The 17,683-nt window shown below is 34.5% G+C and overlaps 1 protein-coding gene across 6 annotated transcripts in view; it reads left to right on the plus strand.

Annotated features, from left to right (window-relative positions):
- Positions 1 to 17,683, plus strand: part of TOGARAM1 (TOG array regulator of axonemal microtubules 1) — a 76,465-nt gene extending 58,782 nt beyond the window's left edge. For all 6 annotated transcript variants that reach the window (XM_026000769.2, XM_026000772.2, XM_026000774.2 and 3 more), the window contains 6 exons: positions 596 to 722; positions 1,380 to 1,498; positions 10,828 to 11,017; positions 13,064 to 13,283; positions 15,636 to 15,722; positions 16,546 to 17,683. In XM_026000769.2, the coding sequence (XP_025856554.2) occupies positions 596 to 722; positions 1,380 to 1,498; positions 10,828 to 11,017; positions 13,064 to 13,283; positions 15,636 to 15,722; positions 16,546 to 16,799 (997 nt within the window). In that variant the 3' untranslated portion in view covers positions 16,800 to 17,683. The remainder of the gene's footprint in view (positions 1 to 595; positions 723 to 1,379; positions 1,499 to 10,827; positions 11,018 to 13,063; positions 13,284 to 15,635; positions 15,723 to 16,545) is intronic.

Raw genomic sequence — 17,683 nt, forward strand, 5'->3', positions numbered from 1 at the left:
TAAAAAAAATAAAGTTTATATACCATAACAAAAAAACTTAGTTTGGAGAGCATTACACATTCATTATGTATCATCCATGATTTATCAACTAACTTTGGGTGTGTTTTTGGTAGCAAAGAATAGGTTTTTAAAGAATTGGAACCCAAGTAAGTTTTGGCAGCGGGAAAAAGGAAAGAGATAAGAAATATAAAAAATACAGACTTTGGGAAGGTTAACTTAAGTCGGAACACCTCTGACCAATAGGTGAGCAGCAAAAGCTCACTGAGCGGAGAGCCCAGGACAAAGACAAACTTCTCCTAACTCACAGTTCTGCCAAATATCAGCCCTGATATGGACCACAGTACCTGAAAAGTAGAATTCAAACTTTTGGTTCTCCAAAAAGAGATTTGAAGATTTGGAGCTTAGTAGTTTTAAAAGTGAGGGACAGGAGAATGCTGTACTCTAGTTCAGTTAGTATAACTACATTTCAGTGGCTTATTTAAGATAGGGATGACGATATTAACAGGTTTTTTTCTATTAAAAAAAATTGCATCTAAGGACAGAAATTGAGCTTAAGATACATGAAATTATTTGCGTATTTCTCAAATATCCATAGGTACTATGGTCGGAAGATGCTTTTCCTTATGATGTGTCATCCAAACTTTGATAAAATGCTTGAAAAATATGTTCCATCCAAAGATTTGCCATATATTAAGGAATCTGTTAAAAGCTTACGGCAAAAGGTATGTGGAAAAAGTTTATTTTGTAAACATCTTTAAAAACAAGTACCAGGAAGCTAAAGGTAGAAGTAATAACTTCTTTGATTATTTCTCTATTAACCATTCAGAATATAGCTACAGTAGCATTTCAACAACTGCAAGTGAACAACTTGCAATCCACATTCATAGTGTCACTAAGTGTTTATTGAATAGAAGTTTGATATTTAGTAGAATATAAATGTGCTTTATTGGAGTTGCAAGACTTGGGTTGAATCAAGACTTGGATTTGAGAATTAGCCAACTATACAACATTAGATACATCATTTCTTTAACCTGAATTTTTTTATTTTTATGAGATAGAGAGGTTTAAGAAGAATAATTATAAAATATAGCATATTAATTTTTAAAATTTTTAAATTTTACTCAGCCAATATCTTTCCTATTAGTTGATCACATATTTGTTTAATTTACTAATTAGAAGGTATTTTATGTATTTTTTAATGTATTTTTTTATTTTATATATTGATACCCATTAAAGCATAAGCATAGCTGATTATTAAAATGTATTCATTTATAAAAAGATCAATAATGTCTTCTATGAAAATTACATAGTGTAAATTATTTTACTTTACTAGTTTTAAGAGTTTTATTACACTGCCTTTCTTTATATTACTTTTAAAGGGCTTGGGAGAGATACCACTAGATACTCCTTCAGCGAAAGGAAGACGATCTCATACTGGCACTGTTGGAAATACAAGGTCATCATCTATTTCTAGAGATGCTTTTAATTCAGCTGAAAGGTAGGATCATTTGATATTCCACATCATTAGAAAAATTACTCCCCAGTGATAGTAGTCTCATTTGGATGTTTTTATGAACTATCCCAGGGGTATTTGTCAAAACTTAATGGAGTTTTAAAAGATTGTAAGAACTTAGAAAGTGTGAGGTAATTATATTTAATAAAGCAATTATATTCTCACAGCATTCTCATTCTCAAACTGGCTTTTATATGCACTAACCATTATTAAAGCTTTTGTGCTGTTGAACTTGTCAATATTAGACCTGTGTTAGATAATTCTGATTAATTTGATTTTGATTTATAGCCTTTACTTTTTCCCTTTGATTATAAAAGTAGTACATAATTATGACTAGTGAAAAAAATTTAGAAAATCCAACTTTAGAAAATCCAAACATTAAAAGAAGAATTTAACCAATTTAACCAGTCACCTATGGTGCCACCAACCAGTGTTGTTCATTTTAGCCATTCTGTCTAGTGCTTCAGCCCAGGGCGTGATCCTGGAGTCCCGGGATCGAGTCCCACGTCGGGCTCCCTGCATGGAGCCTGCTTCTTCCTCTGCCTGTGTCTCTGCCCCCCTCTCTCTCTGTGTCTCTCATGAATAAATAAATAAAATAAAAAAAAATAAAGTTTATATACCATAACAAAAAAACTTAGTTTGGAGAGCATTACACATTCATTATGTATCATCCATGATTTATCGTTGTAGTTTTGATTTATATTTCTCTGATGATGAGTGATCTTTTCATGTGTCTGTACAATTATCATGTGACATATATGGTATGTCATTTATTTACAAATATCCTCTCCCATTCCATAGAATGCCTTTAGTTTTATTGATTTTTTTTTTCATAAAGTCCCAATAGCTTTTTTTTTTGCTTTTGTTTCCCTTGCCTCAGGAGACGTATCTAATAAGAAGTTCCTACAGCCAATGTCAAAAAGGTTACTTCCTGTGTTCTCCTCTAAGATTTTGATGGTTTCCTGTCTCATATTTAGGTCTTTCCTCCATTTTGAGTTTATATTTTTGTATGGGGTAAGAAAGTGGTCCAATTTCATTCTTTTCCATGTTGCTGCCCAGTTTTCCCAACACCAGTTATTGAAAAGAACATCTTTTTTCCATGGAATATTCTTTCCGGCTTTGTCAAAGATTAGTTGACCATATAGTTGTGGGTTCAATTCTGGGTTTTCTTTTTTTTTTTTTTTAATTTCATTTATTTATTCATGAGAGATGCAGAGAGAGAAGCAGAGACATAGGCAGAGGGAGAAGCAGGTTCCATGCAAGGAGCCTGATGTGGAACTCGATCCCGGGAATCTGGGATCAGCCACTGAGCCACCCAGATGTTCCCAGTTCTGGGTTTTCTATTCTGTTTTGTTGATCTGTGTTTTGACTTTTGTGCCAGTATCATACTGTCTTGATCACTACAGCTTTGTAATATAACTTAAAGTCTGGAATCATGATGCCTCCAGCTTTGCTTTGCTTTTTTCAAGGTTCCTTTGACTATTCAGGGTCTTCGGTGGTTCCATACAAATTAAAGGGTTGTTTGATCTAGCTCCGTGAAAAATGCTGTTGGTATTTTGGTAGCATTTGCATTAAATGTGTACATTGCTTTGGGTGATACACACATTTTATTAATCTTTGCTCTTCTAGCCCATGAGCATGGAATATTGTTCTTTGTGTCATCTTTAATTTCTTGCTTAAATGTGTTATCGTTTTTAGAGTACAGATCTTTTACCTCTTTGGTTAGATTTATTCCTAACTATCTTATAGTTTTGGATATAATTGTAAATGGGATTGTTAATTTCTCTTTCTGCTGCTTCATTATGGGTGTATAGAAATGCAACAGATTTCTGTACATTGATTTTTGTATCCTGTCATTCATTAATCTGTCAGTTGGCAACTTCTTGTTAGATTTTTGAAGTATCATGTCATCTGCAAATAGTGAAAGTGTGACTTCTTCCTTGCCTATTCAGATGCCTTTTATTTCTTTTTATTTTCTGCTTGCTGAGACTAAGACTTCCAGTACTATGTTATTTAAGTGAGAGTGAACATCCCTGTCTTGTTCTTGACCGCAGAAGAAAAGTTCTGAATTCTTCCCCATTGAGGATGATTTTAGCTTTGGATTTTTCATTATGGCCTTTATTATGTTGAGGTATGTTCCCTCCAAACCTACTTTCTTGAGAGTTTTTATCATAAATGGTTGCTATACTTGGTCAAATCACTTTTCTGCATCTATTGAAAGGATCGTGTGATTCTTTTCTTTTATTAATGTGGTGTATCATGTTGACTGATTTGTGAATATTGAACCACCACTGCAGCCCAGGAATAAATCCCACTTGATCACAGTGAATGATTCTTTTAATGTACTGTTAATTCTCAACAAAATACCAGCAAATTGAAACTTTTGCATTCACGTTCATCAGGAATATTGACCTGTAGTTCTCTTTTTTAGTGCAGTCTTTGTCTGGTTTTAGAATTTGGATATTGCTGGCTTCATAGAATGAATTTGGAAGCTTTTGAGAAGAATAGGTATGAACTCTTCGTTAAATGTTTGATAGAATTCCCTTGTGAAGCCACCTGGTCCTAACTTTTGTATCTTGGGAGATTTTTGATAACTGATTCAATTTCCTTGCTGGTTATGGGTTTCTTCAAATTTTCTGTTTCTTCTCATTTCAGTTTTGGTAGTTTACATGTTTCTAGGAATGCATCCATGTCTTCCAGATTGCCTAATTTGTTGGCATATAATTGCTTATAATATCCTCTTATAATTGTATTTCTTCTCTGTTGGTTGTGATTGTTCCTCTTTCATTCATGGTTTTATTTATTTGTGTCCTTTCTCTTTTCTTTTTATTAATTCTGACTAGGGGTTTATCAATTGTATTAGTTTTTTTCCAAGAACCACTGCTGCTTTCATTGATGTGTTTTTAGTTTTATTTTAGAAACTCTTTTTTTAGTTTCTCTTATTATTTCTGCTCTGATGTTTATTATTTGCCTTCTGCTAGTTTTAGGGTTTGTTGTTCTTTCTATAGCTCCTTTAGATTTAAGGTTAGGTTGTTTATTTGAGATATTTCTTGCTTCTTGAAGTAGGCCTGTATTGTTATATAACTCACTCTTAGGGCCCCCCCCCTTTTTTTTTAAGATTTTATTTATTTTTTCATGAGAGACACACACACACACACACACAGAGAGAGAGAGAGAGAGAGAGAGAGGCAGAGACACAGGCAGAGGAAGAAGCAGGCTTCATGCAGGGAGCCCGATGTGGGACTCGATCCTGTGTCTCTAGGATCACGCCCTGGGCTGAAGGCAGCACTAAACTGCTAATCCACCCAGGCTGCCCTCTTAGGACCCCTTTTGCTGTATCCCAAAGGTTTTGGACCTTCATGTTTTCATTTTCATATGTTGCCATGTATTTTTTTTTTAATTTCTTCTTTGATTTCCTGGTGACCCATTCTTTGTTTAGTAGCATGTGGTTTAACCTCCATGTATTTTAGTCTTTTCAATTTTTTTCTTGTTATTGACCTCAAGTTTTGTTTTGTTTTGTTTTTAAGATTTTATTTATTCATGAGAGACATACAGAGAGAGAGAGGCAGAGACATAGGCAGAGGGAGGAGCAGGCTCCATGCAGGGAGCCTGACGTGGGACTCGATCCTGGGACTCCAGGATCATATGCTGAGCCAAAGGTGGATGGTTAACTACTGAGCCACCCAGGCGTCCCTGACCTCAAGTTTCATAGCATTGTGGTAGGAAAATATGCATGGTATAATCTTAAGTCTTTTTGTTCTTGTTTGGGCCTCATTTATGACCTAGTAGTTCTGGAGAACGCCCTGTGTGCACTTGAAAAGAATATATATTCTGCTGCTTTAGGATGAAATGTTCTAAATGTTTCTGTTAAGTCCTTCTGGTCCAGTCTGTCATTCAAAACCATTGTTTCCTTGTTTATTTTTTGTTTAGGTGATCTGTTCATTGCTACAAGTGAGGTATTAAAGTCCCCTACAATTATTATATTCTTATCAATGCATTCCTTTATGTTTGTTATGAATTGTTTTATATGTTTGCGTCTTCCCAAGTTGGGGGCATAAATATTTACAATTGTTAGCTCTAGTTGGATAGACCCCTTTATTATGAAATAATGCCCTTCTTCATCTCTTGTTACAATCTTCAGTTTAAAATCTAGTTTGTCTAAATATTGCTACTCGGGCTTTTTTTTGATGTTCAATTGCATGATAAATGTTTGTCCCCTCACGTTCAATCTGCAGGTTTTTTTATGTCTAAAATGAGTCTCTTGTGCTGCCTTCTTTTGAATTGATTGAGTGAGGTGTGTGTGTGTGTGTGTGTGTGTGTGTGTGTGTGTGAGAGAGATTGTTTTTTGTCGTATTCTATGTATCTCATTGTTTCCATTTCTGTTTTTTAAGTGATTGTTCTGGGCTATGTAATAAACATACTTTATATACATCTTTACCTTCTCATAGTCTACTTTCAAATAATATTAAATCAGTTTAAATATAATGTAAGTGGGACGCCTGATATGGGACCCAGTCCCGGGACTCCAGGATCACACCCTGAGCTGAAGGCAGACGCTCAACCACTGAGACACCCAGGCGTCCCCGTTTGGGCTTTTTTGTAGGTTTTTTTGTTTTCTGGTTGGTTTGTTTGCTTTGCTATTAAGTTGTATCAGGTCTTTATATATTTTGGGTATTAACCTCTTTCACTTTCCAGGTATATGATATGGAAATGTTTCCTCTCATTCTGTAGGTTATCTCCTCATTTTGTTGATGGATTCTTCTGTGCAGAAGAATATGATCCCACTTTTTATTTTTGCTTTTGTTGTCATATCCAAAAGATTGTTGCTGAGACCATTGTCAATGAGCTTACCACCTGGGATCCCTGGGTGGCGCAGCGGTTTGGCGCCTGCCTTTGGCTCAGGGCGCGATCCTGGAGACCCGGGATCGAATCCCACGTCGGGCTCCCGGTGCATGGAGCCTGCTTCTCCCTCTGCCTGTGTCTCTGCCTCTCTCTCTCTCTCTCCCTCTCTGTGACTATTGTAAATTAAAAAAAAAAAAAAAAAAATGAGCTTACCACCTATGTTTTATTCTACTAGTTTTATGGTCATACATTCAAATCCACATGTTTCTAGCAGCATTATTTATAATACCTAAGACATGTAAATAACCTAAGTGCCCAAAAAAAATAAAACCTAAGTGCCCATGACAGATGAATGTGTATATATACATGATAGAATATTTTTCAGTCACTAAAAGAATAATAATATGCCATCTGTGACAATACGAATGGACCTTGAATGAAATAAGTGAGACAAAGACAAAAACTATAATCTCACTTTTATGTGGAATCTAAAGAAAACAAACTCAAAGGTACAGAGAACGGACTGGTGGTTGCCTGAGCCAGGGGGCTAGAGGTGGGCAAAATGCGTGAAGGTAGTCAGAAGGTACAAATTTACAGTTATAAAATAAATAAGTTCTGGGTATGTAATTTACAACATGGTAACTATAGTTGATAATACAGTAGTGTATATTTGAAAGTTGCTAAGAGTGTAAAACTTTTAAGTTCTCATTATAAGAAAAATTATAACTCTGTGAGGTGATGGATATTAACTAAACTACTGTGGTAATCATTTTGCAATATATACATATATACAATCATTATGTTATATACCTTATATGCCTATTAAAAATCATTATAGGGGTGCCTGGGTGGCTCCGTTGGTTGACCATCATGATTTTGGCTCAGGTCATGATCTCAGGGTTGTGAGATTGAGCCCCATGACAGGCTCTGTGCTCAGCACAAAGTCTCCTTAGAATATCCTCTGCCTCTCCCCCAACTTACATGCATTCTCTCTCTCCCAAATAAATAAATAAATAAATAAATAAATAAATAAATAAAATCTTTTTTAAAAAGCCATTATAACAATAACATATTGTGAGGATTATAATACATATAAGAAGTAAAATGCATGACAAAATTATCTTAAGGGGATGCCTGGGTGTCTCAGTTGTTTAAGTATCTGATTCTTCATTTTGGCACAGATCATGATCTCAGGGTTGAGATCAAGCCCTGCATTGGGCTCCACTCTCCCTCTGCTCGTCCTCATGCTCACACTCTCTAAAATAAATAAAATATTCTAAAAATAGCTTAAAAGATGAAAGAGGAGTATACTGCTGTAAGATTCTTACATTATATTTATTTATTTTTTAAAGATTTGATTTATTTATTCATGAGAGACACAGAGAAAGAAAGAAGCAGAGACATAGGCAGAGGGAGAAGCAGGCTCCATGCAGGGAGCTTGATATGGACTTAATCCTGGGGCTCCAGGATCAAGCCCTGAGCAGAAGGCAGATACTCAACCACTGAGCCATCCAGGCATCTCTTTTTGATGGATTTTATTTATTTATTTTTAAACATTTAAAGATTTTATTTATTTATTCATGATAGACATAGAGAGAGAGAGAGGCAGAGACATAGGCAGAGGGAGAAGCAGGCTCCATGCTAGGAGCCCGACGTGGGACTCGATCCTGAGACTCCAGGATCATGCCCTGGGCCAAAGGCAGGCGCTAAACCGCTGAGCCACCCAGGGATCCCTCTTTTTGATGGATTTTAAATGCAGTTGTTTCTTAATATCTTTTTCAGAAGTTTGTTGTTAGTGTGTAGAAATGCCACTGATTTTTGTATATTGATTTTGTATCCTGAAACTTTCTGAATTGATTGACTGGTTTCTTAGTTTATTTGGTAGAGTCTTTGGGGTTTTCTATATATGGTTGACCCTTGGACAATGCAGGGGTTAAGGGCATCAACCATCGTGCAGTTGAAAATCCACATATAATTTTTTACTTCCCCCCAAATTAACTACTAATAGCCTACTGTTGACCAGAAGCCTTTACTTGATAAACAATAAACAGTTGATTAACACGTTTTGAATATTTTATATACTATACCCTTATAGTAAAGTAAGCTAGAGAAAAGAAATTGTTAATAAAAATCATAAGGAAGAAAAAATGTATTTACAGCACTCTACTGTAAAAAAATCCACATGTAAGTGGACCTGCATGGTGCAAATCCATGTTGTTTAAGGGTCGACTGCATAATATCATGTCATCTGTGTATAGAGGCAATTTTACCTCTTTCTTTCCAATTTGGAGACTTCTATTTTTTTTCCCTGCATAATTACTCTAGTTAAGACATCCTGTATTGTGTTGAATAAGAGTGTAGAGAGTGGCTATCCTTATCTTATTCCTGTTATCAGAGAAAAGGCTTTCAGCTTTTCATCATTGAGTATGATGTTAGCTCTGGGCTTGTCATACTTGTCTTTATTATGTTCAGGTATGTTCCATCTGTATCCAGTTTGTTGATGGCTATTGAATTTTGTCAAATGCTTTTTCTGCATCTGTTGAGATGATCATATGATTTTCATCCTTCATTTTGTTAATATGATGTATCACATTAATTGACTTGGAGATGTTGAACCATTCTTGCATCCCTGGAATAAATACCACTTGGTCATTCTGTATGATCCTTTTAATGTATTGCTGATTCAGTTAATATTTTGGTGTTTTTTGCATCTGTGCTCCATGATCATTTTTAATGCATACTCTCTTTTAATAAATTTTATTGATATTAATACCTAGTGAGTACCTGCCTCCATTTCACTCTTACTGTATCTTTTCCCTCTAAGATATAATCACTGTTATTTTACTATCAAGTCCATTTTGTTTTAAAATTTCAAAAGGTCATCTTTGAACAAAAGTTTCAGTAATTAAAAGGCTTCTTGAGGTGTTCTTGTTTTACTCTTTTAATATATTTACCTTTTATGTATCATACTTCTCAGTTTATAAATTTAATCCTCTATTTTTTTTCATTGTATAGAATTAATCATTTCACAAATTAACCTCAGATCATTTTTTTAAAGATTTTATTTATCTATTTATGAGAGACACAGAGAGAAGGCAGAGACATAGACAGAGGGAGAAGCAGGCTCCTCGCAGGGAGCCCAATGTGGGACTCGATCCCATAACTCTGGGACTATGCCCTGAGCTGAAGGCAGACGCTCAACTGCTGAACCACCCAGGCATCCCTGGATCAATTTATTTAAGGAAATTAAAAATAATGAGTAAATACATGTAAGATCTGCATTCTAGATCACCATCCTGTGCCTACTTTTAGGATGATTCTGCATCATTCATTAATCAGTGCTCTTAAGACAACTTTAGTGCCATTTTTAATAATAGTAGTCAGAAAAATGGTAACTGGCAATTCTTACCATTGTCTTTAAGATCTGTCAATTTGCATGACACTTTAGTTTCAAAGGTATCATTCCTCTGCTGTATTGAGTCACCCCTTTATAGCAATAAAAAACATATACTAGTAATAGTAAGTCATTGGAATAGCAAATCCTGCTAGTGTCAAGATTCTAGTTTTCTCATGCAAAATCAAATGGATATTTTGAGTTAACATAGGAAGCCTGAGACTACTATTTTTGGAAAGTCCTACTTACAATGTTAGCCCTTGGTTGGCATCCAGGAACTAGGATTTAAGGAGGGTTGCCACTGTTCTTTAACTAGTAAGAGTAGTTTACTGTACTACAATAATTTGGGTAAACAATATGTTTTATGCTGGAAGACCAGCTTTGCTTCCGGGAGCCTGAAATTTCAGTATATCCTAGGCAGAGGACCAACCATGACCAACGCCCAGTAAAAACCCTGAGCAGTGAGTCTCTAATAAGCTTCATTGGTAGACAGCATTTCCCATGTGTTGTTATGGATTGCTGCTGGAGTAATTAAATTTGTTCTGTATGACTCCACTGGGAAAGGACCCCTGGAAGCTTATATCTAGTTTTAGCCAGACTTTGAGCCTTGTACTTTTTCCCCTTCCTGATTTTGCTTTGTATCCTTCTGTTGTAGTAAATCTTAGCTGTGAGTAAAAACTACGTGCTGAATCCTATGAGTCCTTCTAGTAAATCACCACACTCAGGAGATTTTAGGGGCCACGAACACAGATATTTGGCTAACGGTTAGATCACTTTGTGAATTATTGAAAAATAAATGTGTATTAAGAACTGTTCAGGGATCCCTGGGTGGTGCAGCGGTTTGGCGCCTGCCTTTGGCCCAGGGCGCAATCCTGGAGATCCGGGATCGAATCCCACGTCGGGCTCCCGGTGCATGGAACCTGCTTCTCCCTCTGCCTGTGTCTCTGCCTCTCTCTCTCTCTCTCTCTCTCTGTGTGTGTGTGACTATCAAAAAAAAAAAAAAAGGAACTGTTCATTATGTTTATATTTCTTATTGGAATTTAATAATGAAAATAAATTTACCTTTCTTTGACTTTAGAGAAGTAACTGAAGTCCGTGACATCACCAGAAAATCAGTTCCCCGCAATTCCTTAGAAAGTGCTGAATATATTAAAGTCATAACCAGTTTATTAAATGCAAAAGACTTCCGTGATCGTATTAATGGGATTAAGCAGCTTTTATCAGATACTGAAAACAATCAAGAGCTTGTTGTTGGAAACATTGTGAAGGTAATGAACTATAAAAATTAATTTTCATTCTCAATATGTGGCTAACAGCTCATTTGTATAAAAAATTGCCCTAAATCTTAGTACCTTACATATATTATTTTAAAATGTTAAACTTAGTGAGAAGAATGGATTGCTTAGGTTTTGCTGTATTAAAAACATTCTAGACCAATTCAAAGTAATTGGAGAAAAATAAGAAAATAGCTGCTTATTTATCTAAATTCTCCCACTAGGTGGTAACTTCTTGAAAGCTCTGTATTCTCAGAGCTCTTGGGACCTGACATTCAGTGACTATATGTTGAGTGAATCAATAAATATTTTAAGAACCAGGGCATTTAAGAGCTCTCATATTATTTAAGAATAGATATTAAAGTTTTTATGTGTAGATTAGAAATCGTGGGGGGGGGGGTTGTTTTTAAGATTTTATTTATTTATGCATGAGAGTCACAGAGAGAGAGACAGAAAGAGGCAGAGACACAGGCAAAGGAAGAAGCAGCCTCCATTCAGGAAGCCCAGTGCGGGACCCGAGGATCACGCCCTGAGCTGAAGGCAGACGCTCAACCACTGAACCACCCAGGCGTCCCAAGATTAGAAATCTTGTATACATTAATTTATATACCAACCCTTTAGGAAGATACCAAGAAATAGAAAAGAAGGTAGTAATAAGTGAGTGTAGATGATTTATGCTTCTTCAGAGTTCAGTTAATTCCATTAGTAATTTATTAACTAAATTCCATTTTAAATTTGTATTTATGTTCATTAAACTTGGCCAAAGTACCATAACTACTTTTTTTTTTAAAGATTTTATTTATTTATTCATGAGAGAGGCAGAGACATAGAGGGAGAAGCAGACTTCTCACAGGGAGCCCAATGTGGGACTCCATTCCAGAACCCCAGGATCACGCCCTGAGGGGGCAGATGCTAAACCACTGAGTTACCCAGGCATCCCTCATTACTACTAATTCCAGTAGTGCTGTGTCTTAATTTTCAGAAGAAAAATACCATATTATCATGCCATGGGCACCAGAAAGTTACATTTTCTGATATCTGTTGAGTAAATATAAATCTTTTGGGGAGCCTATTTGTACCATGAAAAATTTTATTTATATATATTATGTGAAAGATGTATATGTATATATCTTAGCCTCACAGATTAGCTCTTCACTCACTTGATGTGACTAAATATTTGCTTACCATTCCCTTAATATACCTTAAGCTTATGAAAGTTAAGGAGTCTAAAGAGCAAAGAATAATTGTTAAAGTAATCAGGTATTAAGGGCAGCCCAGGTGGCTCAGTGGTTTAGCGCCGCCTTCAGCCCAGGGTATGATCCTGGAGACTCGGGATTGGGTCCCATGTCAGACTCCCTGCATGGAGCCTGCTTCTCCCTCTGCCTTGTGTCTCTGCCTCTCTCTCCCTCTGTGTCTCTCATGAATAAATAAATAAAATCTTAAAAAAAAAAATAAAGTAGTCAGGTATTAAGAGGTAATAATAAAAATTTAACTGTGAAATTGCATATAAAATTCTCATAAGACACTCACTTAAACTGAAACTAAATCAGCTCTCTGCGGTAAAACTTACATGTCTAATTTTGTTATGAATAGGGATAAAAATAGAAACTTTTCTTGAGTTCTTAGAGTTGGCTAACTTTGTACCTTCCAAAAAATAGCATTTTTGTCACATTTACAGTACGCCAGTCATCTTCCTACTAAGCCAAATTTCTCAACCTTAATTTATTATTAGTATGTCTTTTTGGGTGATTTTTGAAGACTTGTCTCTTTCCTATAAGTAGTTTTTAGATTTAGGTTTAGCATCCTAACTTTTATATTTGTTATATATTATTAATTTTGTATGTGAAATTATATTAAAATGTACATATTTATATATTTTTTATTTTATAAAATTCCTATTATCTAAGTTCAGGTTAAATAGAATGTTGTGTGTATGTTTTTAACAGTATATTAACAGGATAAATACTAAAGAATGCCAAAAAGAATTTAAATGATTATAAACATTACTTCACTTTAAGTAATTTACCAATTTACTTTCAGATCTTTGATGCTTTTAAATCTCGACTTCATGATTCCAATAGTAAAGTAAATCTGGTGGCTCTAGAAACAATGCACAAAATGATTCCTTTGCTTAGAGATAACTTATCTCCTATAATCAACATGCTAATTCCAGCAATAGTAGATAACAATCTGAATTCTAAGAATCCAGGCATCTATGCTGCTGCCACAAATGTTATTCAGGCACTGAGTCAGCATGTAGGTAAGAAATCTTTACTTTGGCACTCAAATTATTTTGAATTTTGTATTTTCTGATTTTACACGTGATATATTTTTATAATGTTGAAATCATAGTCAATATTTTGTCATTTAATGTTGTAATAGTCTCAGTAGTATTTTAAATTATTTTTAGAGATAAAATGCTTTACTATTAAATTGACTTTATCTCCCCTTGTTTTTGACTTTTTAGTTCCTTTTGTCTACCTCAGTCTCACATCTGATGCAAAATTCACTTTAAATGGATCAGATTTAAATGTAAAACTTAACTGTAGAACTTTTAAGGATAACATAGGCAGAAATCCTTAGGACCTGAGGGCTTGGTGAAGAGTTGTTAGCATGACACATGACGGATGACACTAAAAGCATGTTCCAAAAAAGGTGATAAATTAGACCTCAGCAAAATTAAAAATGTTTGCTTTGCAAAAGACCCTAGTAAGTACATAAAGAGACAAACTACTGATTGGAAGAAAGTATTTGCATACCACATATCTGGGAAGAACTCGAAGTATATAAAAAACTCTCAAAATGGAACATTAAAACAAAAAATCCAGTTAGAAAATGGACAAAGGACATGAAGAAACATTTCACTGAAGAGAATATATGGGTGGTGAATAGATACATGAAAAGCTGTTCAACATCCCTAGTCATTAGGGAAATATAAAATGCAAGTTAAGATCATGATCACTACACAAATATGTTAGTCTGCTGACTGCTATAACAAACTACTACAGACTAGATGGTGTGAAAACAAACATTTACTTCTCACAGTTCTGAGGCTGGAAAGTTTGAGGTCAAGATGCCAATGGTTTTAGTGTCTGGTGAGGGCCTACTTCCTGGTCCCTAGATGGCCCCATCTTCTGTTTTTGTCTTCACACGATGGAAGGGACATGGAAGCTTTCTGGGGCATCTTTAATAAGAGCACCAATCCCATTCATGAGGGTTCCACCTTCATTACCTAATCACCTCCCAAAGGCCTCACCTCCAAATACCATAACAATGGGGATTGGGTTTCAACATATGAATTTTGGAGGACACAGACATTCAGTTTATAACAGTATTAGGACAGCTAAAATTAAAAAGCGGGATAACACCAAATGCTAACAAGATTTCAGAGAAACTGAATATCTTCTACATTGCTAGTGAGAATGTAAATAAAATGGTGTAGCCACTCTAGAAAAGAGTTTGGCAATTTCATAGAAAAGCTAAACTACATTTATCATATAACTCATCAGTTGCATCCTTAGGCATTTATTCCAGAGAAACGAAAACTCACTTTCATCCAAAAATCTATACACTATTGTTCATAACAGCTTTATTTACAATAGCCAAAAATAGCAGACAACTTAAATGTAATTCAGTGGGTTAATAGTGAAAAAATTTGTGATGCATCCACACCATAGAAAACTACTTAAATAGTAAAGTAGTATGATGGATACACACAACAATTTGGATGAATCTAAAGGGCATTATGCTCAGTGAAAAAAGACAGTCCCAAAAGTTCACATGCGTAGGATTCCATCTCAAAATATTATCTCAGATTAGTGGCTATCAGGGTTTAGGGGTGGAAGCAGGGATTGGATATGACAATAAAGAGAACACTAGAGAGATCTTTATGGGATAGAATAGTTCTGTATGTTAATTGCAGTGATCATAACACAAATCTACACATGTGATAAAATGACAGAACCATACACATGTAGGGGCATCTGGCTGGCTCATTTGTTAGAGCATGTGACTTTTGATCTCAGGGTCATGAGTTCAAGCCCCACATTGTGTGTAGACCTTACTTTAAAAAAAAACAAAAATTAATAAAGAAGGTGAATGATGCAGGTTAGAACTTTGTACATGTATTGTATTGATGTCAGATTCCTTGTTTGATGTGTACTATAACCATGTAAGATGTAACCTTTGGTGAAAGGTACATAGGACCTTTTTTGTACTATCTTTGCAATTTCCTGTAAATCTATAATTATTACAAAATCAAAACTTTGAAAAAATCAGTAAAGATAAAAACTACTCTCAGAAAACCTTTTTTTTCTGTTTTTTGGGGGCTTTTTTTGTTTGTTTTTGATAAACCTATGTAATATTTTTTTGAATAAGATGCCTGGAAGATGGGCAATTCTTTTGCTTTTTTATACCATATGATATCTCTTTTAATACTCTGTGAGATATTTTTATATATTTGCTATATTATTTTATTAAGGTTTTATAGATCATATTAAGTAGCGATTGCATAAATTTAAAATCTTTGCACGAATATATTTTCCTTTCAGTGCTATGTAATGGAAACTAAGATCTCATAATTCTTTATATATCTGTATTCTTTTTTTTTTAGACAATTACTTGCTTCTACAGCCATTTTGCACAAAAGCTCAGTTTTTAAATGGAAAAGCAAAACAGGATATGACTGAAAAGCTTGCTGGTAAGTATTTTTTAATTGCTATTTCCAAAGAAATATTTTATTAACTAAGGATAAACTGATAGGCATTTCAATTTAATTTTGGGATAACTACCAAATTCAGTATCAATAATCACAGTGTAGAAATAAATTGCATAATGATCCATATGAGAAACTTTTAAGACTTAACAAAAAAAATTTTTATAAAGGTTTTTAACCTTTTTTTTCCCAGTATTTATTTTGTCTTCTTGTCAGTAGAAATAATACAGGAAAAATAAAAAGACATTAAAATCAGTTTAGTGCTCTTAGAAAACTATTTCAAATGATGTGTTTTATAAAAGATCAGTGAGTTAAAAAAAAAAAATATATATATATATATGTTTTTATTTTATATAACTACATGAGATGAGTTTTGGATCTAATTCCTGTCCTTACTACTTTTTTTTTTTTAAACATTTTATTTATTTATTCATTAGAGATACACAGAGAGAGAGAGAGGCAGAGACACAGGCAGAGGGAGAAGCAGGCTCCATGCAAGGAGCCGGATGTGGGACTTGATCCCTGGTCTCCAGGATCACACCCTGAGCTGCAGGTGGCGCTAAACCGCTGAGCCACCCGGGCTGCCCTGTCCTTACTACTTTTGCCTGAATTAAGTTGACATATATGAAATTCTAATATTTAAAGATTCCAATTTTTGGAAGGAATGTTTCTGACCTTACTTTTCCTTAAAATGCCTGACATTTTAGAACAAATGGCATAGGGAAGAAGTTTAGTATATTTTGTATCCTTTTTAATTAACAGAACTTGAATTTTTTTTTAAACATCACTATTTATTTTTACATTTCAGATATTGTTATGGAACTTTATCAAAGGAAGCCCCACGCCACAGAACAGAAAGTGTTGGTTGTTTTATGGCATCTCTTAGGGAACATGACAAATAGTGGCTCTTTGCCTGGAGCTGGAGGAAATATACGAACAGCCACAGCTAAATTATCAAAAGCACTTTTTGCACAAATGGGCCAGAATCTATTAAATCAGGCTGCATCTCAACCACCACATATCAAAAAGAGTTTAGAAGAATTGCTTGATATGACAATATGAAATGAATTATGCATCTTAATGAAATATAATATGAAGAAAATTGTTTACATAATGACAAATGGAACTTTTTTAAAGTTACGTTTTCAGTGCCTGCACTTCATCTAGTAAATTAAGGCAATGGTTATTTGTATTTGCAGCCAGTGAGTACACATCTGCCTTCTATCAACCTTACCATTTGCACCCATCACGTAAAAACCTAAAGTAATTAATATAACCGTAATATTCATGAAATCTGAGGCACATAGAATGAATCCAATTATATTATTTTTGAGGAAAGTCCTGCTCATTTGCACTATTCTATAGAAATCACAATTCATTGCCCCATATGTACAATTAGATTTGTAATTAAAAATATACTTTTTATTATGTAATCATGTTCTGCTATGTCTCATTACTCAGCCTTATTTAATGAAGTGAAAGAAAAGTCATTGAACTATGTTAATACAAACTATCTTTTGTGTGCTATTTGTGAAAAACATGTATTTCTAAAATCAGTTTGCTAATATGATTGTGCAGTATTAGCTTGCTTTTGCTGCTGTGTTAATGTGATATATTTGCTTACCATTTGGGTTAAATCATCTACATAATTGTGAAATTTAACAAGTTATAATGAAGCATGATGACCAAAGTTTTAGAAAACACATTTTAAATGCACGTTAAAGAAAACGTGTTGAATGTAACTTCCCTATTTTTGTGTGCAAACACTAAATTTTATTTCTATATGTCCCAACATTTATAAAGGTGTTATTTTGCTGCCCAGTTGTGTAATTCTCAAAAATAGTGCCAGGTCTTCTATAGCTTTTCTCAGAATTCTTGGGCTATAAGTACTGTATGCATCTGAAAAAGAAAAGGATGTTATAAAAATAAAAGGATTTATTTCTGTA

The sequence above is a fragment of the Vulpes vulpes genome, chromosome 6 (genome assembly GCF_048418805.1).
Source record: "Vulpes vulpes isolate BD-2025 chromosome 6, VulVul3, whole genome shotgun sequence".
Lineage (NCBI taxonomy): Eukaryota > Metazoa > Chordata > Mammalia > Carnivora > Canidae > Vulpes > Vulpes vulpes.